Genomic DNA, 24,494 nt, shown 5'->3' on the forward strand with positions numbered 1-24,494 from the left:
ATTTGTTGAACCCTAGGTGTTCAAAAATATGAGGTGCATCTATCGACTCATCCCATTTGCAAAAATAAAACTACATTTTGAATTCACTTCTATTATATTCATGGACAGTAAGATAGTGAGATATGCATTAAATTTCTTTTCCCAGTAGGGGTCTGATTCAACATTTCCTATGAAAGAACAGAAAGACACTATCCTTTTTCTCCAGGCTAGTTAGCCTATAATTTAAAACTGTCAAAAACACAATTTTATACAAAGTCTTCAATAAAAGCTTCTCAGATATAACCCAAAGAGGTTTTACTAAAGTTTGATTCAGACTCTGTTACAATATTTTTAAAGCTATAAATACATCTAACTGATATTTTGCCGTTCTCTTTTTTCCTCAAAGTATTTGAAGATTTACAAAGAAAAAAAAAAGCAGCATCCTTTCAAGGTGACTAAGCCTTGCAGCTTTTAAGTAATCAGAATGTATTCAATAGCATGTTGGGACCATTAATAGTCCAGAGAAGTATTGCTTAATGCAATGTATGTGATATATGTCTATGCTTTTTTTGGCAAACATTTTAAAATAATTCATAGTTACCTTCAAGAAACTAAGCCGTATTTTTATTCAAAGCTGCCAGCAGAAGAGGCATGACGGTGTTTATGTGAAGGCTAGAAGAGATGCAAAATAGGGAAAAATCTCTGAATGTGAGCTCTTTTTTCCCCTGTGACGTTAGCATGCACTGCTCTTTGTAAGATCAAAAGCTCTTGAGTTAAATATTTTTGTACTTTTTAAACAAAGAGACTTATTTATGTTGACTAATTCCTTTGTAACATTCGTTATTGCTATACAACAAAAACAATGGTTTCTAACCTCCTCACATGGCAAGACAGATGTGGTGTAGTTTCACAGACAAATGCAAAATAAACAAAACCCCACCGCAAATTACATCTGTTAATTTAAAGCTATCTCGAGAACATCTTTGACTCTTTCTGCAGTTATCTTTGCTGACCCCAGTGTAATTCACTCAAAAAAAAAAAAAAAGTCTCTTACCCAAGGACCAACATTACAGCTTGGCAGTTCACATACTGATATCAGACTAAAATGATGGTTTTGAATCATAAAACATGTCATCAGCTTTATACCAAACCACCAATAACCTTTGTCCCACTTGCCAGCCCTCCTTTTACTTGTCAATATAAGGCTTACCTGATTGTGTTTCCAATTACAGAGAAGGGAGCCCCTGGTCTGCAAGCTGCAATTGCTTCATCTCTACATTTTCTGGCAACCTCCACTAACTTTTCACCAGATTTATCCACATTGCCCACCAAAAAGGTTTCAGAAGTGTCACCATGGTAGCCATTGTAATACACCTAAACACATACAGAAACGTAAAGACATTTTCTCATTTTGCATCCAGAAACAGATTGTCTCCTTAATTAAATCCATTCTTTCTAGGAACGAGCCATGTACTGTAACAGCTAGACCATGGGTAAGCTGTATTTGTGAGAATGAGACCAGAAAAGCAAAACATTGCAAAGGAGAAAAAAAACAACCAACCAAAAGGCACAGAAGATTGCAAGGTGTGTAAGGATTGCCAATTAAAAATTCAAGAAAAGCAAAAGTTGTGCATTACTGCCCAGCAGCGCACCAGACAATGACACTGCTCAGCTACAGGACACAAGGCTAACTGGGCTGCATGCAAGAACATGGATGGAGGCTGTGCATGGGCTGAAGGGTCCACTGGGAGCCCACCCACCCAGGACACCTGCTCCTGGGGCTGGGGACCTGCTTGCACACCACAGGGTTGGCTGCTGAGTTCCGGTGTTGGGTGTGGGCACTTGAAGAGCCAGCAGCTCTAGCAGGGAGACCCACAACTCCATAGCCACCAATCCCTGCTGGGGTTTTGAGTGATACTGTGCACAGCTGGGTGAGAGGGGTACCCTGTTACCAACATCCACAGGGAGCCCCATGGAATGTACGGCCAAATCTACAGCCAATCTCTGCCTGTTTGCTTTAGTCTCAATTTTAAACTACAGTGGGGCATTAACACTGGATTTTACTTCTGGTATCCAGAGCTGAATTTTGAAAGACAATAAATGTACCATTCTGACACTGCAAAGTTTCATGTGCTGAAAACATGGCACCCTGCTGAATAAAAACATTTTTGTTTTTTTCAGACATTTCGGAGGCTTTAAACATCAGCTCTCCACAAGTTCTCTGCCGGCCACAGGAAGCCCTGGCTATGCATTATGGAGCTCTGCAACACGCCATTAAAATGGGGTTTGCAGCTCTGAGGTATGGCAGGCAGGCGCATAATTGTAAGACCAAGCCAAATTACCCTAAGGAAAGACAAATTATAATGGTGCACAGTTTTGATCTTCTAAAACATTTTTTCTCCTCCTGAACAGTGGGCAACTATCCTTCTAGGACTAATAACTCACCAAGCGCAAAGCACTGAACTTTTGCCACTGGTGAGCTATTTGTGAAAGCCAGGCTCACATTCTTTTTGGTCAATTCCAAACTAGAAAAAAAATAAAAAAAGTAAAAAATTGGCTACAGACAGTTTATGCCAGGGCCAGGTTTGTGTTCAGGGTGAGATGGGAACAAAATGCAGGCAGTTAGGAGCGAGAGGTGTTTAAAAGGTGAGTGCCAGCAAGCATCCAACTGTGTTGCCACCACTCTGGTGGAGAGTGGCTGTGACCTCCTGCTCTACACCTTCCTCTGCCATTCCAGACTGCCAATAAATCTTTTCTCTTTCTTTTTTTCTATTATTAATTTAATGCCCATTGGTATAATATGAGCTAGCTCATATTTAAACTAAACTGGTTCATTTTTAGTGCTAGCAAGTACAACACACAAAACCCCAGCATTAAACATCATCATCCTCCTGAAAAAGAAAATACAGACTTAAAACATAGGAGAGCTTAAAATTAATAGTAATATTTACAGCAGCCCATCAACTGCAATTACAGACTTCTGACGTTAATAAGCTACAACCACAGCAACTGTAACATGCTAATTCCTTAGAAGTCAATGAAAGAACCAAGTTGTAAGAAATGTTAACCTGGTAATGGCAGGCTGAAAATTGCACTATGCTGAGGATTCAGTGAAGGATAATGCTATTGTTTCTACACTAAAATACATTTTAAAGACCACATGATACCAGCCAATAAAATTTGTATTTCATGTATGAAATTTTACCACCTTAATTGTGCAAAAATGGATTTTTTTCTTCAAATAATTTGTACATAGCGTGAAGTTTTTACACTCAATAACCAGAGCATTATTTAGCCATTTTATAGAGCCTGTACACAATTATAAACAATTTGTTGTGCAGCATTTACTTTGATTTTTATTCTGTCCACCTGTCAAATGACCCAGATTTGCTCATTAAAAATAAGCTAAAAGATCAGTTAGCAGCTCTGAAAAGCAATCTTTTTTTTCTTCAGCTATTTGGAACTGAGCAATTATCAAACACAGCACAGTTCAGTTTTGAATGGTAAAAAGATCTTACAAAGATAATCAGAAATTCTCATCCTTGCAGGAGTCTTCACATTCACAGAAACTTCAAGATTTATTAAATTTTACAAGGCTAAACAGAAAACAAATAAAAATGTGCAATCAAAAAGATCACTAACATTTAGTCAGACTTTATTTGTAAAGCAGAGTGAGCAGGATATGCACTAATATAAAAATATTTCATTTAGTTTATCATGGAAAGTGTCTGTTTCATGAATCTATACTTCTACATATATATATATATATATATGGCATCATTATTACCCTAAAAGATAAAAAAAATAAAATTTACCTTAATGAGATGCAAAAAAATCTGCTGTTAAATCCTTAGCTGTTGCAAACTGATTTAGACTAATAAAATGAGCCAAGGTACACCAGTTCACCAAAGTAAAAATGCAGGCCAAAAATACACTTTCAAAATGATAAATCACACTGTGCAAACCTGATATTGTCACAATTCCACAATTAGAATGTATGGAGATGGGAATGAATTTAGAAAGATCAAAAAAACAACCAAAGCAAACCCAGTTCTAGATCACACGTGCGGATACCATGGGAAAAAGGTCACTGACCCTAATTTTAATAGAAAAAATATTTTAGAAAGCTTGAATCTCATGCTCAGAGGTAGGTCTGCTGCAGATTTCTTCCAGTTCTGCCAGTATGAAATTTGGACCCATGGAAAATAGTATCAAGTTACCAAAAGTTCCCTTAATGATTAAAAATGCTCATTGTTACGAGATGTTACTCCCTTGTATGTGACATATTATTGCAAAGCAACAGTGGGATTCAAAAGACATCGGCGCTCATATTAGAAATAAATTGCACTTTGGGAAAATAAAAACATGCACAGTAAAAAGAAAAAAAGCTTCTGCAAGAGACAGCTTAATTTTTTATATATATATGAATGAAATGAGAATCAGGCTTCCAGTTTCTGTACTTTCTTGCTCCTAAGAAAATCCAGCTGGTGTTTATTTAAATAGCTATAATTGACCATTCTCTGGAAATATTAAGTCATAGTTATATCACACTATTTCTGTTTCTGTGCAAAAGGTTCAGGGCTTTTATACCAGAAATGGAACACAACACTACCTTCAGGGATTTTAATAAATGTAGGGAACACTGCTAGCAAAAGAGTTGCTGTCCAAATAGACTGACATACACAGGCCAATGTAGCCTCTAATGACAGAGTAAGATAATGTCAGGCCCCACTCAAAATCAGCAGGAAGAGGAAGATCAATCTTGGCAGAGTGAAGGAAAAATGCTGGCTTTCTTCATGTTAGCTCATCTCATACATATCTATCTTCAGCTGCTGCCCAGTACTGTGGTGCTCTGCATTAACTACACAGTGGATCAATAACAATTACACCTTCTCAAAAACATGACACATAGCAGGATTGGGTTGACATTTCACTTAGGCCAACATTGATCTCAGTGCATCTGATTCCAGTCCTAAATTCAAGTCAGGCCTGGGTCTAGCTGGAATAAACACACAGTTAAAAACAAAAAAGGAAACCAGCTGCTTGTGCCTTGGCTCAGAAGTAAACAGCACATCCATCTGTGCATCCCCCATCTTCAATCCACTATTCTTCCTGTTGCTACTAGTGATTCTAAAGTTGATCAAAGACTATTTTTTTATATAAATTACTCACCGTGACATCAATGTTGATAATATCTCCATCCTGAAGAGGTCGACTGAAACATAAACAGAAAAAAAAAATACGGTGACAGACGGTTCCCAACAAAGGGAACATAAGAATAAACACCTAATGACACATACATAAAAAATCAGGGGGTAGATATTTTGTGATAGAGGAAGGCCGAGGCAAAAAGAATAACCATTTTTAATGTTCAGCTCTCACTACTTAGAGAACAAGCGTAGCTGAATATAAAATAATGAGAAACGACTACCAGAAAAACATACCAACACCTCAAAAATCTGCCATTATATTCTTTTTCTCTCACTAGGGTTTGTATTTTACTTTCTGAGTAGCTGAATGTGTTGCAAATAATAATAAAAAGCACACAACAACAACAACACATGAATTCAAATATATTTATTCCTTCCCCTATACTTATTTTGCTGGAGGGAAAGAAAATAAATCAGACTGTTCTTGGTTTTTTTTCCACACACTAAATTCTAAAGGCATTATGCTTTTTTTTTTTTTTTTAAGTTTCTTGACAAACAGGATATTTTTTCCTATTTCACATTAATTTCTATAACATCTATTAGTAACATGATATGCATCTGCAATACATTTGTATATGACATTTAGTTAAGGTGAAATATGTTCAATGTTAAACATAATTTATTAATTTCAGTTTAACATTTTCATTCCCGGTGGTAGAATGTATATTATTGGGGAAATACCTGTCAGGAATACCATGACATACCACGTTGTTTACAGAAGTACAAACAGATTTTGGAAACCCTCCGTAGCCCAGAGGTGACGGATAGGCATTCTGACTGATTATTTCATGATGAACAATGGAATCTATTTCTTCAGTTGTCATGCCAACCTAAAATATCAAACATAACATCCTGTTAAAAAAGCAAAGATAGTTTATCATATTTACAGAATGTGATTGCAGCCAAGTATTTCAATGAAATCTCGGATGTTTCAAATACACTGCTTTGACACAAAACACTAAACTGCCTGATATACTTTATTGATATGTTGAACCTTCTTTTTTAAAATGGAAAAAGGTCTTATACAAAGTATACAGTAAAATCGAGTACTTAAAGGTTCCTAGAAAACCTAAAATACTGTCTACTTCCTTTCCATTCTTTTTTCCACATCTGATTTCTCAAAGACACCAATTTTCCATGGCACCTTGTTTCAGTAGCTGCTGAAATGTCTGGTTTCAATGCTCTCAGTCATTTAAAACACACCATTACTTTCCCTTTGATTTGTAAAAGAAAGGACCTTAACTCTTGTAACTGCCCAGGACATTCATCATAATGCATTTGTGCATTTTGTGAAACTGCTTTCCAAGTATTCTGTAATTTTATAAAATATTTAAATATTTGGCTTCATATCTTGAGGATATTTTACTTAAAGTCACCATAGCCCAGATGACCACAGTGAATCTACAGGCGCTTATCCATCATTTTTAGAAATATTCATTTTTATGCTTGACGTTTTCTAGATTCATCTTTTTCTCACAATTTTACATATTTTAAAAAACCCCTCTCATATATCATTCAGCCATTTTCTGAGTATCCATGGAGTGGAAAATGCAAACGCTTAAAACAACATTCTTCTCGTTTTTCTTTTGGATCAACTCTGTCTCTGGAATGGTTAGAGCTGAAATTTAAAATTTGGTAGGGAAACCTCCCTCATTGAGAAGAAGTGCTTTTCAGGGTTCCTTTGCAAATTGATTTTGATTTGAATGAGTTTTGAGTCTTTGAAAATCATACTTCGTACACATATGAAGATCAATCTTGGCAGAGGAAAAGAAAATCACAGTGGCTGTGATTTTGGAGGCCTTTTTAGTAACACAAGGAATATAGGTAGACTGTGGTGCAGGAGCCATACTTATCCATATATTGAAATATTCAGTGATCATGCACAATGAATACAGTGGAGTACACTTGTGTGCTGTGCTGAGGATAAAACCAGGCTGATTTTGCTCAGCTTGCATCTTGTTCAGCACAAAAACATGGCTGGGCAGATAAGGAGCAATGATCACACTCAAGACCAGGATATGGGGTTACTGTGCAACCCCCCTGCTTTTGCAGTAGCCATTGCAGCCTCTGTGCTGGGATGGCAGCCGCAGCTGCAGCGGGCTGTCTGTACTGGATACTGCAGCCATCGGTTCTGGATAAATACAGGTTTGTTGCTCCTGCCTTCACTCACCCATCTATCATTTTCAGCCCACAGACAAACTGAACCGCTACGTACCAGACTGGGTGCTGTCTGCCGCTGCTCTGCTCAAGGAATTTGATGTGGCTTTTGGACACTCAGCAGACAGATCTGTGCTCCCTACATGGCAGGCTTACACACTGTGAAAAGTTCTGCTTTTAACAGTATCTCTTTTACTTTTAAAAGAGCTTTTGCTAGCTGGGCAAGGCTGGGGAGGCACCTACTGCACACTTTACCCTTTATTTGGGACAGGCCAATATTATGGTATCTATCAAAATACTTCCATTTCATAGAATTTGCTGTTTTATTTCAAAATCATTAACTCAAACCTAGGAAATACCGTCATATATAATACCACATTGTATTTTTAAGTCCTACAAGCAGCGAATGGTAGTACCAAAACAACACTCAGCCTAAACTTCGTCTTTCTGCATCCATGTATTATAATGCATTTTTGTTGTATTGGGGAAGGTTACTGCCACTAACTAAAGCTGGTTTGGAGGGCTGCATTCAACAAGACAACGGGAACAGGTGGAGGGACAGAGCTCTTCAAATAAAATAGCAGTGCAGAGTTTACCTTATGAGAACAGCCTAAAAGAGCTTGGTTTGTTTAGCCAGGTGCACTGAAAGCTGTAATGGCTCTATTACTATGTGAAGGGGACAGACTCAAGGAAAGGGAGGAGGCTGCTTAAGTTAAAGAGTGGAGCTGGCACAAGAACAAATGGGTATAAACTGGCCACGTGCAACATCAGGCTGGGAAGTAGAAGACGCTTACTGTCGCAGTGAGGGAGGGTCCTGGCCAAACACTTAACTGGTGTAAAACAGGGCTCACCACCTGTCTCCAGCTGACCTGGGCAGGGGTCACAGCACCGCAACTCCTAATGACACCTCCCTCCCAGTCCACAGCTCCTGGTCATGTAATTCTTACCTTATATAAACCTTCTTGCTCCAAAATGTTCATTACATCTATGCAGTATTTTGCTATTATGTATGATTTGGCACATACTATGAACTGCATCATAAGCTATACTGTGCTGCATACATATGTATTTCACACATGATAAGAACCAGAGTATTAGTGAAAAACTGCTCACATTCAAAACCCACATTGCATATACATGATCCTTCAGAAACATGTACATATAAGCCTATGTAAGATTAAAGATGTAGGCAGTTTTGTTATTGGCCACCCAGGTCCAGAATTAAACTTCTTGGAAAGTGTGATGACAGCTGAAAGAAAAAATGCATGGTAAACTGGTATTTTTTTCCCCTCTTTTAAGTCAATGGCATTAACCTGCAGTCCCCATCTATCCCTGCATCCCGTAGCTACTCAACTCATTTTACCCTACCCAGTATGCTATTACGCTAAATACCAAGGCAAGGTGAAAAAAGCACTCCTTCATCTGCAAAACCTGGTAATAGACTCCTCCCAGTACATTTTAACTTGGGAGGTATCCCGAAAAGCATACTGTAGAAACATTTCTGGAAACCATGGGGCTTTATTACCAATGCACTCCAGAAAACTGTGTAGAATTTGGCAGCTGTTTTTTTCCAATGGCAGCTCTAGGAGTCACACCGGACCCCACAGGGCAGTGAGGGGCCAAAGGATGGACAGGAACAGAGGAGGCAACCCAGCCCTTCAAATTTGCATACATGAAGAGCTAGAAAGCATGATGTATGAGGAAGATGGGCCATGAAATGAAAGGAAAAAATGTAGCAAGGGCCTTATGAGAAACTCGCATGATTTGGCACAATCCTAATGGAGGGAGATTACAGACTGAGAGACATTACACCTGAGCCAGCAACTCACTCTAAGTACTACATAGGTCCAAAATACAGAAATAATTAAAAAGTCATATTATGGACCGAATCAAAAGTTAATAAATCCTTTATTTTTATCACAATCTAACTTAAAAGTTGGATGCACATTAAGGGAAAGTTAAAAAAAAAGGTAGAAACCCCCCCAAATAAGTGAAAGCATAAAATGTATTCAAGTTGTTATGGGACTTCTGTAATTGTTACCTTCAAGCCCTTTCCAGCCAGAAGCAGGACATGGCGGGCCAATTGACAAGCTTGACGAAGCCCTTGAATCTGATCTTCATTTTTAATTTCTATGTCGTCTCCCCAGTCTGGTACAATGCCTGTCGTCACATAGTCTGGCTTCTTTATGTGCTTGGAGAAAAAGGATTGAAAATGAAGATCAGAAAACTGAGCATGACAATGGGATCATTTTCTCAGATACTGCCTCCTGCTTCATGGCAGCTTGCCCTTTCTGTCGTAGTATCGACCTTCCTAAGCCATCAGGGCAAACCCTCAAGGCTGCCTCAGTATTTCTTCCACTGCCCTTTTGAACTTAACATTGCCTGTTACTGCTGACTTGTACAGTCTGTTAGCCTTCCAGTGCTGAAACCCCAGATACTGCAGCTGACTTCCAGCACAAGACAGTTACAAGTTGCGAAACTGTGAGAAAGACTTTAAAACTCTTAATTTTCTTTTGCAAAGAAAGAAGCACATTTTCTACAAGAAGCATCTAAACATTGGGACCAATGGGACAAACATACAGAATTAGGCTCAAAAATAAAACTGATCAAATCCTTAGTTTCTCATTCAGACAAAACTCTGATTAACTTTCACAAGATTGCTTTTTGACTAAGAACCTTAGGATTTAACTTATTTTAACTTGGAATTTTTTACTTCTTAATCTAGATCATATGCTGTGCCCAAATTTGTTCATCTACAACATTATGCTGTGTCAAGGAAAGTGCAATAAACTCCATTTTTTCCCACACATAAAGTTCTGAAAATTCATTTCTGATTTTTTAAAATCCACAACAATTTAATGGCATGTGTATAAATACAACAAACTAATAATAATGGTTAACAGAGGTGTTAAATGCACAGAGATGCATCCCGCACACAGATGGAAATACACTTTCTCCTGGAGGTTCCTGGGCTGTTTCACTGGCTGGGGAAGAGTCCCTTCGCCCATCACAGCAGGGCTGATTCTCTACCATGCCAGCCACAGGGTCAGTTTTGCATTGAGTTCACAGAACATAGATTCAAGTTCACAGAGTACAGAATCAAACAGCAGAAACCAAAGTGGGCATGTGGGCTGTACACAAGAAGACCATAAACCAGCAGGGTGTAGGGGTAAAGAGTGGTACAGCCAATTAGCTCTAGGTGGGCTTTAAATAGGACTACTGTTACTCCTACAGGTATTTAATTTTCTGCTCTGATAAAAAGTGAAACTATCTTTAGTGGACTTAGGTCAACAGAATTTCAGATTTCCGTTTTGTTCAAATTAACAGCATATTGACCCTAACAACATCCTATTGCAGTGGGCTGGGACTTAATTTAGTAAAAACCCCTCCATTTCCTGGATTAGCAACTCCATAACCATAGCACCCTCACTTTCCCCTTGGAGGGCACATATCTAGAAACTGTTGAGACCTGACCCTCCTGACCTGCAAGATCTCTTAAGGTAGAAGCCCAAAGCAGCATAGATAAAAATGTCTATGTATACAGTTTCACACCAACATCTTGAGAACAACCACGTTATTTCAGTGTGATCTCTGGCATATTCTGTATGAGGCAGTTACTTTGCCCTCAAGTTTTTAGAGCTAAAGAATTGGACTGATTTTTAGACAATCTGAGAACTCTGATCTGTGAAGACAATTATTCATTATGACAATATATTTCTCCCTCTTTGTCCTAAAAGAAGCATTTAAATACCGGAAAAAGAGTTCCACAATTTATAAACTTTTGAAAATATCTAAAGTATATAACTCTATGTTCTCCCCTTGCACAGAGCTTCCACAGCCTCTTAGGCATAAGAGCCCTACATCCTTATCTGCTTTCCTATCTAACAACTTTCAAGTATTTCTGGCCCATGGAAATACTCTATATTTTGAATAAGAAATCTATAATAAGATGAAAAGTAAAATTTAAAAAAGTATTAATACAGATCCTGAAGCACTGTTTGGGACAGGTATTTTGGTTTTCTTTTGCCTGAAGAAAAGATGCTAAACAGTTAATCTGTATGCTGTAAATAAATGGGGGGGAGGAGGGAAAGGGAAGAAAAAACAGAAAAAACCCAAAACACCAGAAGTTGGACACATTTTAAAATTGCATGAAAAAAAGTTCCTTTTGGCTCTAAAGTACATAAAAGTATATGTTGCAAGTAAAAAACTACACTCAGGCACAGTGAAGACAAGCTTAGAACGTGCAGTGGGGTTGCATGGCAGCTACCAGCAGGTATTGTATGTTCTCTTCCTAAATCTGACATAACCAATTAACAAAACCTTCAGCAAAATATAGATGCTTTTATAACTAGCTTGCTGGAGGTTTATATAGAAAAGGACTCAGATGATCATTAATAATTCCTCCTGACTCTTGGTAGGACCATCTACAATTGTCCAAACCGAGAATCTGGACCCAGAAGTGTAAAGTGCCGACAGATTATTAAGATATTCCACATTTATACTACCCTAAGTGAACAAGCCCCAAATTTAAACTCCCTAATAACTGTGTTTAATATGGTAGGCAGCTGAAAACTTCTCTCACCAATGCTCCTATTTCAAATACCAGCTCAAGCAACAGGACAGTGACCCAACCTCCTAGCTGTTGGACAATGAATACACTTGATCCCACCTGCAGCTGAACTCTACATGACTGAAGAACACATTAGATAATAGAAATTGCAGTACCTTAGGAACTGGGTGAGCTGGAGAAACTGTAGCTGGCCAAACTATGCTATAAGCAGTATTTCTTTGTCCCTGAAAGATGCAGCATCTTTGCTGTTGATTGCTTGACTGTCTGTGCAGGTAGATATGATTGCACAAAGAAAAGAATACACGGCAGCCAGTCACAGAACCTGTTAACAGATAAGATAAAAATGGTTAACATTGCTTTCTACTACACGTTACAAACTGGAAAGGGCAAAAAGAAGGACATCGTGTAAAATAAAACACAGAACTCATGCAGTGGCCAAGTGTAGTTCAAATTGTTCAAGTCTTTTACTGTTAAAGACAGAGCATTAACACTAAGAAGCACTAAGAACAAAAAAACTCCCCAAAGAATACTTTGAAGCTTTACAAAATGTCAGTTCTGTTTTGGCTCAATGTATTAAAAAGCAGTGTGGGGAAATTCCCCCAAGCTTGCAGCCAGGAGTGATGCTCCAACTGGCCCCTGCAAGGCTAGAAGCTGTCCTGTTCAAGGTTTGGTGAAATGGTAAATAAGGGACAATAGCAAGAAAAGAGAAGGGGAAAAAAGGAAAAGATTTAATATTGATTTCAGACAGTATTTTCAGCTGTATTTTTTCAGAATTGGTCATGGATTCAAGCATGACCAAGTTAATGTTGCCCTTGTCATTTGTCCACAAGGAATGGGGTTCAATTTGTCCTGCCTAGGAAGGCAACAGAAAAAACTTTTTATTAAAAATAAAAAAGTTATTTTTAATTTTGGCCAAAGGCAACTGAATAGATTAAAATTTGTAAGTTGAATGAGATTTCCATTTAATTCACATGGGAATTCGGGATGACAGTTCAGCACAGTGCTCATTGCTCAAACTGAGCTGTTAGGCAATGAAACATTTTGCCCCTCTCAAAAAAATAAAAAAAACAACCAAAAACCAAACAAGAGAGAAAAAAGAAAAAGGGGGAAAAAGTACATTGAGACCCAAAGGTTGTCAGAGACATCAAATCCGAAACAGTGCATCACAAAAGATGACACTAGTATTGAAACTGGGAAACATGCTAAATTCAAAGGGATTGACACTGCCAATTAAAATACAATTGCACATATTGCATATTTCCATTACTCAAACATTCTACAATCTAAATAGAGGGCTTTTCGGAAATAAAAGTTTCATGTAATAGTTAATCTACTTCTGAAAAATGTCATCTGTATATACAAACACAAGAGCAAACCTTTATGGGAAGTGACCCATACAAATAATTACTCTTCAGTAAACCATGTTTTCTTTTAAACAGAAGTAACTAAACATTTTTGTATCACAGAAATCAAGAAATTAATTTACTACATATTTTGTACTATGCAAGAATGATTTTTTTCTTTTTTAGAAGAAGTTTCTTCCATATCTTTTATGTTTTTATTTTGTTGTACCTTCCTTCCTTTCTTTTGGATGCATTTATCATGTCCAGATACAGAAATCACCCTTCCACATGCACTTTACAGCATTCCATGTTATACAGGAGATTCAAGTTATACACCTTTTTTTGGAGCCCTAAAACATAGAATGAATGAAATAACAGTTGTATGAAGATTGCTTTAGAAGTGTAACCCATTGTCTCTTTGCTGATTCATGCCATGTTTAGTTACCAGTATCTGAAAGGCTGTAAATCCTTTTACTCAACACAAGGAAATTTTTACACGTTTGGTTTTGGGTTTTTTTTTTTTTTTTAAATTGTTGATAAGTAACAAGGCAGAGCTGGAGAGTGAGGCCCAGATCAAGCTCTCAGTGTAAGCTGGGTACCCCAATGGAAGTTGCCTGTTTCAAAAGGGAAGACAGTGTCTCCATGGAAGTAGAGATGCTCAGTTAACAGAAGGCTGGATTGCTTTGGTGGTGTTTTAAATATAGTTTAATCACAACCTCACCTACTGCTTTCCCTAGTGTCTCCTTCACAGGAAGAAAAATCGTTGTCCAATTAAATACAAAAAAAAAAGAAAGTGGGCTATTTAACCTGCACAACATGTAAGTGCATCCAAAGAGCCCAAAGCATCGTACAAACTCCCTGGCTGGTCTGCACCCATTTCTGGAAGCTGGAAGCACAGAATCTGCTAAGGGAACAACTTTTAAGCCCTCAGAAGTAGCAATCAGTCTGCCAGCCTAAGCTAAGGTAGGCCTTTTAGAGAGAGAAGTGGAAGTACCTTGCTCTTACCGCAGCTGAAGGTATTATAAATATATTGAAAACCCATGCACACTGATGCAGTCAGCTGAAGTCCATGCAGACATGAATATGGGAACATGAATGCTCTCCTTGACACATAGCATGCTGCCTGGGCACCTTGGCTACTGCGTAAAAGTTTAATTGGGGAAGAAAAGGTGCAGGCAGGCTTGTCAATTGCTCAACAATAAAGCTCCATATGTCCAAATACATGTTCTTAAGTACACTGAACCACTTTATATTCATGGGTGTGTACCTATCGGCTGTCCCACATTTGGAAGGCATAGCTTTTTATTTGGAATTAAATTTTTGCCTCTGTTCTCCCAGAGACGCTGTAAGTGTTGTCACAAGATAACAGGATAATAAGACACTGTAGTCTGTTGTTATTCTAACTACTCATTATAAACCAGACGAATACAAGAATATCTACTACTTGAACAGGTGAAATGAGACAATAAAATAAATATCACCGTAGTATAACATGACTCCTAAAATACATCACAAGAATTATAAACACAGGACAACTAAACCTTTATTTGAAATACAAAAAATCATAGCAGAAAACATTTTCCTTCAAAGTTAAAATAAAAAGAAATAAAGTGGCATTAAAATATAATGAAGTTATTGTTTTATAATGAAAATCTGGACTCCATCCACAGACTTCCTTCCTTAAGAAGGCCTTCCTAATGCCTCCACAGCTCCTTTTATTTTTTAAGCTCCCATATTCACAGCTAATTCGATATAGCAACATCATCAATCATTGGAGACAGGAACAACTGGCTGTATTCTCCAAGTCTGGCTCAGATATTCCCTCCTCCCCATCCCTTACACCTACCAAAGCTTTTCTCAGTGCCTAATTTACTTTTGCAACTCTAGCACTCAAGCACGTCCTTCTTGCTAAGCTTTCTGTGTATATTAATTACTGTAAGATAGTTCATACACACAGGATTTACACAGCTTCCAGTGGAAACTGCAGTTGTTGATTAGAGCCTGGAGTTTGAAGCCAGGTAGCCTGGTAACACATGACCAAAGCCAGGATGCAAAGTTGACCCTTTTACACATTTTTCCTCTCTCCCAACAGAAAGACTATGTCACCTGCCACAAGTAAGAGAGTATTTACTAGCAGCTGCAATAAGAAGAATCATTACCAGCATTACTGAATCACATCAGCAGATAGGATGTACCGAGCGCAGAAAATTACAGACAACTTCTCCTCTGACTTGACAGTGAATCACACTATGCAATCTGTATGCATGCATGTTCTGCTGGAGCTGCTGGATTCCTTAGCATTCCTTACAGACCTTAATTTGTATTAATAGTATAAATATGCGCTGTGAGCTTTTGTGAATTACCAGATGAATTTATCTTCTGAGGAAATGACATTTTCTTTTTCTCTTAAACGAGGCAGCCAAAGGGGTTGAATACAGAATTCAAGTATGATGATGGGTGGGAGCATTTTTAAGTGACTGATTTTGTAGTACAATGTGCCCTATATTTATTAGCCTTTTACTCTAGGTCTATTTTAATTGTTATCTGTTCATGCATGCTATACTATATAATGAAATGCTCCCATTTCACTCACAGAGTGGAGAGTTTTTTATGTGTATCTCTATTAATGACCCTTAATTAAGTTGATTTTAGTCATTTAAATGTGATTTTCCTCTGGTCAAGAAGTATTTTTAACAGGAGATGTTGGAAATGAACTCTCACATAAGCCCTTTTCTAATGCCTCTTGTTTAACATTTGCAGCAATTTATCAGCTGTGTTTTCAATGAATGAGGTGTGGGGTAGCCATGCAAAAAACTGCTCATCTACATGACTCATCAAACGCGATTGTTAGAAACCATTTTTTTGGAGTATTTATTTATGAGAGTTCAAATTTCCAAGCAATTAACAAAAATGTTAGCAAAGGATAAACTTCAGGACAGTTCTAAGCTACAATAAATACAAGGGTACATCTTAAAAGAGCCAAGAAATAAAATTAACATTTTTAAAAATGATTTAGTCATAGTCCCAACAGAAGCAGAGTACCAAAGTTATTTAGGATTACAAGAATTAACATCTAGCCCATTTAGGAAATAAAATCAACTTGCTCTTGATAAAGTAAATCTTAGTGTATATGAACAATTAACAACATCAAAAGCATTGTTCTGATAACTACTTTCAAAAGATGTGAATTTTTTTTTTTTACTGAAAAAAGAATGACTGTGGAGATTTTCTTAGGATACATGCATTTGACAGCAAAACACTAGAGATTTTAATTTGCCTTGTCAGGTCATTTCAATAGCATAATTTTACTTCTTATGCAAATATTATTTTTGCTGAAACTTCAGAGGACTAAAGTTTAAAGTGACTTATTAAAAATCACTATGGGTATGTGGAATCCAACCAATGCAACTAGGTAAGAATATATAGCTTTTTACTGTTAATTACCAAATGTTCCAATTCAAAATAAGGGTTGTGGTTTGAAAGATCATTTACTTGTAATTCTGTCTTTTAAAACACTGACTTTGTAATCCCCGTGTTGCAATGGTACGTCCAAGCTTCAGAAATTGCATGGGAAAGATTAAAGGTTCTCTCCAACTCTGTGTAACCTGTGTAGCAAAAGAGCAGCTCACATTTCACAAGCAATAACCTGTGCATTTGCTTAAAAAAAAAAAAGGGGGGGGGGGGGATAAAAAAAAGAACAACACAGGGAAATGCCTGAGGCAGAAGCTGAAACTGATTGGGCAAAGTAGGACAAGAGCCCTTGAAATTAAACAAAAGCAAATTCATTCTGTTGACAGATGTTGATTACATCAAAGCCAAGAAAGAACTTTTTTTCCTTTTCTCTTTTTTTTTCTTTTTTGCAGCTAATACCTCCATGCTTTCTGTACATTAAGGATGGAGCATCCAGCACAGCCCAACACAAAATAATTTTTAAATTTGGTAAAAGTATATTGCAACGAGGTCTTAACGACAGGCTGCTCCAAACAAGAGTGTATTCACATGGTCATGTCTGCATACCCGTGCTGGTCATGCCATCATCAGCCCCTTACTTCCAGGGGTTAACTGCTCTGGCAGCCAAATAAAATACAGAGAGCGCTGTGTAATTATGGAGACAGTCAAAGGGCAGACTCTATTTTGAAATCTATTTGCACAGACAAGGTCTTCGAATTTCGCTTACAGGAAACAAGCTGGTAAAGGGGGTCTCCTCCTCTCCAGATGCTTTCCACACGTTTTTCCCACATCAGGAAATCGTGGACATGGACACCATGCAGCACTGTTTCCTGGACTGCAGGACTGTGTCATTACAAGGATAAGAGAAAGTCCATGCTCGTGAGAAATATTTCCTCCTAATTGCCCATATTAGGGGAAAACAAAACCCACAAGGACTACTGAAAAAGGGACTAGCAGCAATTTGTAAACAGGACGCAGCCACAGCTGTCATGATGGTACTGGAGAAGAGAAAACAGAAATGAAAGGGTAAAACCACTCTGGTTTTAATAACATGATTGGGGAAATGAAATATTCATCAGGATAGATATGACTTCAATTACAACAGCAACACATTGGTAAAAACCTCAACAACAGCATGCTTATGACTGTACAAACTGAAACATGTGCCAGTATCTCACAAACATTATATTCTAATTTGGCATTGGTTTATTTAATAATTGAAATTAACTGGAAACTAACGACTAAAGCTGTTTAGTTAATAAAGGTGTTAACAGAATTGCTGTTCTCATTACCCTCAGAAGAGGCAATAAAGCAAAGCAATGGCCGAACACCCACTGATTCCAAGGGAGCAGAAGCAGCCCCTCTACCAACACCACTGGACTCTTCCATGACACGGAAAAAGTTAAGTTTGGCCCTGAGGACCAGTTATGCCCCTGTTAATTACAGTTTTGACCTTATTTCATGGACAGCGGAACCAGACAATTTGTATTTGCTGTACGCCAATACAAATGAGTTTTTTAATTGGCTGCAAATTTATAAACTATATGGAAGTACATTCTTGTTTGGCTTTACTTATTATTAGTCTACACCAGCACACTAAAATGATGAATCAGTGCCTTCTGGAATAGTGCCGGTCTTCTAATTCATTATTCACTCAAACTTAGGGCCAACAAAATAGCTGTTCTACAAGTTGGTAAACTGGGAAACCACAGAGAATCAGAACCTCTTCTATTTACAGGAAGGATGACAGCCTAAGGGTACTTCATCTCAATAATAACAACATTCAAGTAACGGTGCCCAGGTCATGACAAGCCATGACCCTCCCCACAGCTCCTTCAGGAAGCTGGCTCAGTGCCACCTTTTATCAGCAGCAACCAAGAGTGCAACTTTAACAAACAAGAAAAAAAAAGGAGAAATTAATTTTATATCCTTAAAAACCCCTTCAACCAGTTAAGCAGTTGTGTATGTATATATATATATATATATACAAACACATAGAGTCACACCAAAGCAATCTAAGAAATTGACTGAGTAAAATCCTGATCTCATTAAACTGCACTTTCCCATTTTATTGTATGATTTAAAAAATACTATATCTGAATTGTATTCATTCATATACCAAAGGAAATTAATTGTCAATTACAGAAGTGGGACTGGGTTGTACAGGCTTAACTTTGGGAACAGACATTGCAGTTCCCCAATTGAGTCTTCCACCCTAGTGTTATTTCTACTACATTTTCTTTCTCCAATAGAATAACACAAGTAGAAAATAAAAAGAAGGTGTTGTCTACAGCAGTATCACAGCAAAATGAAACAAGTCAGGTACAAAAGCTGGGCAAAGCAATATTAAGAGTTTCATGCAGCTAGTATCAGGGGAATTTAGGCTCCAGATCATGGCATCTGGCAAGTTTCAAGTTCTGTGACTAGCAGGAGAAACATTCCTCTTACGTTACTGCATTCCTATATTGAGTAAATTAATTTATCATAAAGAGAATAAATTGGAATGAGAAACATATCAGCTCAGGTTTACATATTTAAATACATCTTTCAATCATTACCTATCTACCTTCAGGTTTTTAAAAAGATTGGAGAAACGACTTTCACTTGAAAGATTGGTTACTTTATTAAATTTTGATTTTGTAGGGAAGCAAGAACTGTTGGAACAAGTTATTTTTAAAAATAGCAGTTGTTTCAGATTAAAATAATAAGCTATTCAAGTAGTTCTTACACACAATACTGAGTCTTCTTGTTTACATGCACCCACCCACAGCTCTAACATTCATTGAATCCTACTGGGATAAAATCTTTTCAGGTGTGCTGTGAAACAACTGTTTTTCAACTGGCATGTTCATGTCCTATATACACGCCTGATACAGAATTACACGTTAAAAATAAATCCTACTTTAAACTCCTAAATTTCTACCTGAAATGGAAAAAATATGTCTGAATCACCACAAAAAAATGTTTCCCACAGACACCCTTTCAAAGCTGCTGAAATAAGAGTAATTTTTGCTCAGAAAATTTAGGAGTGCTCCTGAACATTGTATTGGGATTTTCTGCATAGCTTGAGACACAGGAAGATAATAGGCAGGCAGGAGTCTTTTCCCCGCACAGAACGTAAGACCAATTGCAATAATTATTTTCAATATACCTGCAGCTCAATCTGTAAGGATACAAGATGATTTCTGAATGGTAAGCCAGTCTTCTCTCAAAAATAACAATAACAATAATAAAAAAGTGTACACTGCCAGCAATTTTGTGATGAATACCTTGATAAATTAAGATTACATTACTATTCATCTGGTAAAAATTACAGCTAACAGTGTTTCTTGCCTTGTATTAAATGTTAATTACTTGAATTGTCCTGTTTTCACATGAAAACACAAGTTACATTAGGACAGTGAGTCTTTACTGAGAAAACATGTACATATCCTTCGCTAGAGTGAAGAGTGTAACATTTGGGAATTCATCCTATAACCTGGAATTCAAGATACAGGAGCAGAGAGGTGCAAGAGTTTACAGCTGCTCCTACTAAACTACGGTGGTGGTGGTGGTGGTGGAGATAAGCTCTTCCCCCCCTCTGCCCCACAAGGAAGATGTTCCAATCAAGATCTTGCTGTGGATAACTTGTAGCATCATAATTAAAAAATTTATTTTTAAACCTGTCAGTCATTAGTATGTGCTATTAATGTGTAACTTGGAAGCTTATTCATAAATACATGGCATTTGGGTCACCGAATAAATTATAATGATAGGAGTATGGATTGAATTTGGAAGAGTATGGTATAATGTTTAGGAGCTGGTTTTCTTTTCTTTTTTTTCATTTATCTCCTTGTGTAACATTTACAAAGACCTCTTTCTTATCACAGAAGTCCCTGTTTATCAAACAGTGATACAGGAAGAAGTTGTTTACATTTTCAGAAATACCAACATACATCACTTATGACAAAAAAACCCAAGCACTCCATAAGAAATGCTCAATCACTGTCAATCATATGGACTAAAATATACATAAACCAAAGCATGTGGTGTGAACTATATTAGATTCAAACTGAACACAGAATTACAACTATAACAAACAAAACCAAATAATTACAAGTGACTCATAGGCCTATTTACACATCTCACTGAACTGCTGGAAAGGTAGGTAACCATAGAAACCTGACAGCCTAAATTCAGTACTTTAACATTTGTATTTAGTTTAAAATGCTGAAAATGATGTTTCTATTTAACAAAATCAATATTTTCAAAGGTTTCATTTTTGCTCTGGTACTTAAATAAATGCTTAAAATGATTTAATCTCTCGGTTACTAATAATTTGCCTTTTAAATTTAATTTTATCCCAGTAAAGATTACAATTTATACTTTGTAATATAAATTGTTAATACTTTTTAATACTGCAAATTAATATTTCTAACATTTCTTTAACAACTGAAATTAAATAATGATATAAACCAAACACTCCTGCACTTACAATTAAGCGCTTTGCACATAGACTTTTCAAAGCTGCACAATAGCAAAAAAAAATTACTCATATTAACTGTTAAAGCTGAAATGTTAATAGCCTTTTCAACTTATAGTTCTTTTTCACTGACAATTACAATTTGCATGGTTTAAAGTTTAATACTATGATTAGTACTAATGTCCTGTATTTTACTTCATAATCTAAATGAGTAAAATATTATTTTTGTAGTTCACTGGCTCTTATACTTAGGCTGTAATGTTCAGCGTGTATTTCATTATGCAGATGAGCAATGGATGTTGTCTAACATGATTTAAATGGGTCAACAGTATTTTCCTATTCATATTAATCATACAGACAGCCACAAAAAACCTGACAAAACCAAGCCTTGAAAACTAACCTAGGAAATCTCTTTTTATCATCGACTCTTCCCACCAGTTAAACAACAGCAAACACATGCTACAGGAGATGAGACCCTTGCAAACTGTGGAGCCGAGGCTGAGTGCTGCTCCTCTCGCTGGTGCTGGCAATGGGCAGTGCTCCCTGGGCTGCCTGCGGCCCCATGCCAAGACTGATTCTTGTCCCACAAAGTTCAATGGGAGCTGTGTGTTGACAAACTGAGCAAATCTGAATCGGCAAAATTCGTTCTTGGCACGGGGACATGCAACAGTGCTGAATGCAAAGGCATGTTGCCCGCTGACGCGGTGCTGGCAGACGGGCTGCTCTTGCATAAATACGCTTGTTGGAAAACTCCCACTAAAGTCAAAGGACACAGGATCAGATCATTTATTGCCATCTGTTTATAAAACACATCAAAATGAAGAGCTCTACTCTCAAGCCATGTAGCCATCATCTACGGCCCATTTCACACATGCTATATTGCAAATAAAAAGGCAATTTATAAGTAACATAGCACTTCTGAGGAAAAGGAAGCTGTTCTAATAAACGCTGAAAGGAAAGAACAAAAGTATAAACACACAGAAAGCAACAGGATGATCAAGTAGCAAACATTCAGAGAGAAACATTTATAAGAGAAATCTATTTTTAGGGTTAAAAAACCCCAAAGTAATCAAGATTGTCTGAAATACAAGAGTTCTGCCATGGCACAAAATCTCTACAAAGGCAGAGAGTGCATGTTTAATTATAATACAGTGTAATAGGGCTGGAAAAGCTTGCCTGGGAAATCCCGCACCATGGTTCATACCATTGGGCTGATCCTGCCAGACAATGCAGGAAAGGTCCAAACTTCTTGGGGACAGGATGCATGGACTGTGAGGCAATGGGCAGGTGGGTAATAGGACGCTTTACCTCCTCCCTTATCAGGGCTGGACAGCCAGCAATGGATGATTAAGCTTTACCAGTGTCTGCTCTCCACATCCATCCTTATATAGGCATACTGATATCAGCACAGCCAGCAATATTTTACCAGAGGCAGTAACTGTGCAGTGCACAGAGCTAAGGCATCAGTAGGCACTGACCTGGTGGCTGATTTGCAGTAAATTGAACAATAACTACCACTATGATAATTAAGGTAAAATCTTTGCCATGACCTTTTCTAGGTGTTGGGAACATGGAAGAGAGGCCAGTGTATTATTTCATGGTGTGACAGCCCATGAGCAGGTCAATATCTGGCACATGCATTTCCCCTACACCCTGTCCCATAGCATGCACATCATGAAGAGTTAAGACAACAGACATTCCACATCTGCAAGTTTCTAAAGCACATGTTTGGACTGGCTCCAGCCCTGCCCATCTGGCCCTTTGCTTTCCAGTGAGAAAACATCACATTTGGCTCCCAAAAGCTAGATGGGAGCCCTGAGTGGTAACGAAGGACCTCTGGGTTTCTCCACGGCCTCATATCCCATGGTCAACACCCCAGCTACTGCTGTGGGAGATTTCCTGGAGGAACTGCAAGCAGCACTCATCTTGTTGAAACAAAGATGAAAAATCACAAATTACGGCAGCTGCGTAACTCCTAGAGAGAGGATCATGCATCTAGCTGTACTTCAGGCAGTATCTCTCTTGACCTTGCAGGTCTTGACCTTTGCAGGTAGTACCAAATCTTGACCTTGCTCCCAGTCACTTCCCCTGATGCACACCTTGCAGGTATCAGTCACCCACGTAACACCTCTCTACTTCATATCGCGTTCCAAAGAGAGGTACGGCAAGGCTCATGACAGCCACTCCCCACACAGGCCGACTTAAAAAAGCAGAATACTTCATTTCTAAACTATCTTCACCACCCTATTCACTCACTTTGCTTTATCTATTTTAGAAAATCAGATGGTGGAGTAAGCCGACAAACTGTACAAAGGGTCTTCACATGAAATTAGGTCTCCAACTCTTTTTTCTAGACTGAAAATAGTTTACACAGCTCTTTTCTGCACAGACGGCAAATCTATAAGAAGCAATAAATGTTTTGCTTTCAACAAGATGAAGATAATCTAACTTGCCACCTAAATATGACAGGCATTTCTTCAGACCAGGCTTAGCTACCTTGTCTGAAAAGCTGGGCAGTAATCCATGAAATTCTCCATGGGACATCCCACTTAACTAATTACTAATTTGTAAACTCTACTCGGAACTTTGAGATGGTCTTGTGTGATTTGTCAAACATCCACTCCTTTTTTGCTGCTGTTGTTACAGGTTTGTGCTTTAAATATACAGATTTGCATAGTACTGTGCACTGGAGAAACAGGTTGGTATGGGCAGCAACCTGAGCCCATAGCTGGATCTTCCAGTTGCTCTGACAGGAGCCAGGCTCTTGCAAGCGAGAAAAGTTTCAACCATAAACAGCTCACTTATGTGTTTATTTATCTGGGGCTTTGGTTAGATAGAAACAGCTTTGGAGGCAGAAATGACACAAGAAACAAACAAACAAAAAGATACTAGTTGTATCAAAAGAAAATAAAATTGCAAAGGCTTCCCACTCAATCTGATACAAGAAAAAAGGGCATTTATTACCTCTAAATAAAATTTAACATGACTGGGAAAAAAGGCTGCATAGCTTTCTGTGTGTCACACAAGAAACAGGCGCATATTGGGGGATTATGGAAAATGTGAAGTCCATTTCAATCCATCCACACAGCCTACTGCAAAGTGATATGACTGTGAGTTCAAATCTTATGGCCCTGGACACAACTTTGTAAACACTGGGACTCCCAATTCACATTCACTGAGCAAACAGCTATAGCGACATTGATTCCAATGTGGCTGCTCCCCCTGCAATGGCACAGTCAGCTGAAGCAATGTGCCTCTGCTGTGCCTGCTCATGGTGCTCATGGCAGTCCATCATCACCACTTGTCACACCAGAGGGAACAGG

At 37.9% G+C, this 24,494-nt stretch overlaps 1 protein-coding gene across 6 annotated transcripts in view; it reads right to left on the reverse strand.

The window, feature by feature from the left end:
* METAP1D (methionyl aminopeptidase type 1D, mitochondrial) overlaps window positions 1-24,494 on the reverse strand; it is a 48,616-nt gene that overhangs the window by 9,972 nt on the left and 14,150 nt on the right. Inside the window, exons 1-6 of one of the 6 annotated variants that reach the window (XM_062604749.1) lie at window positions 21,572-22,046; window positions 12,072-12,238; window positions 9,388-9,537; window positions 5,871-6,019; window positions 5,152-5,194; window positions 1,190-1,353 (exon numbers count right to left, since the gene is read on the reverse strand). In XM_062604749.1, the coding sequence (XP_062460733.1) occupies window positions 1,190-1,353; window positions 5,152-5,194; window positions 5,871-6,019; window positions 9,388-9,537; window positions 12,072-12,238; window positions 21,572-21,902 (1,004 nt within the window). In that variant the 5' untranslated portion in view covers window positions 21,903-22,046. Of the gene's footprint in view, window positions 1-1,189; window positions 1,354-5,151; window positions 5,195-5,870; window positions 6,020-9,387; window positions 9,538-12,071; window positions 12,239-17,436; window positions 17,516-21,571; window positions 22,078-24,494 lie in introns of those variants that run through there. The other 5 variants (XM_062604755.1, XM_062604750.1, XM_062604751.1 and 2 more) reach the window with 5 other exon arrangements.

Source organism: Pezoporus occidentalis, unplaced genomic scaffold (assembly GCF_034315485.1).
Source record: "Pezoporus occidentalis ecotype Australia unplaced genomic scaffold, CSIRO_AGI_Poc_V1 ctg88, whole genome shotgun sequence".
NCBI lineage: Eukaryota > Metazoa > Chordata > Aves > Psittaciformes > Psittacidae > Pezoporus > Pezoporus occidentalis.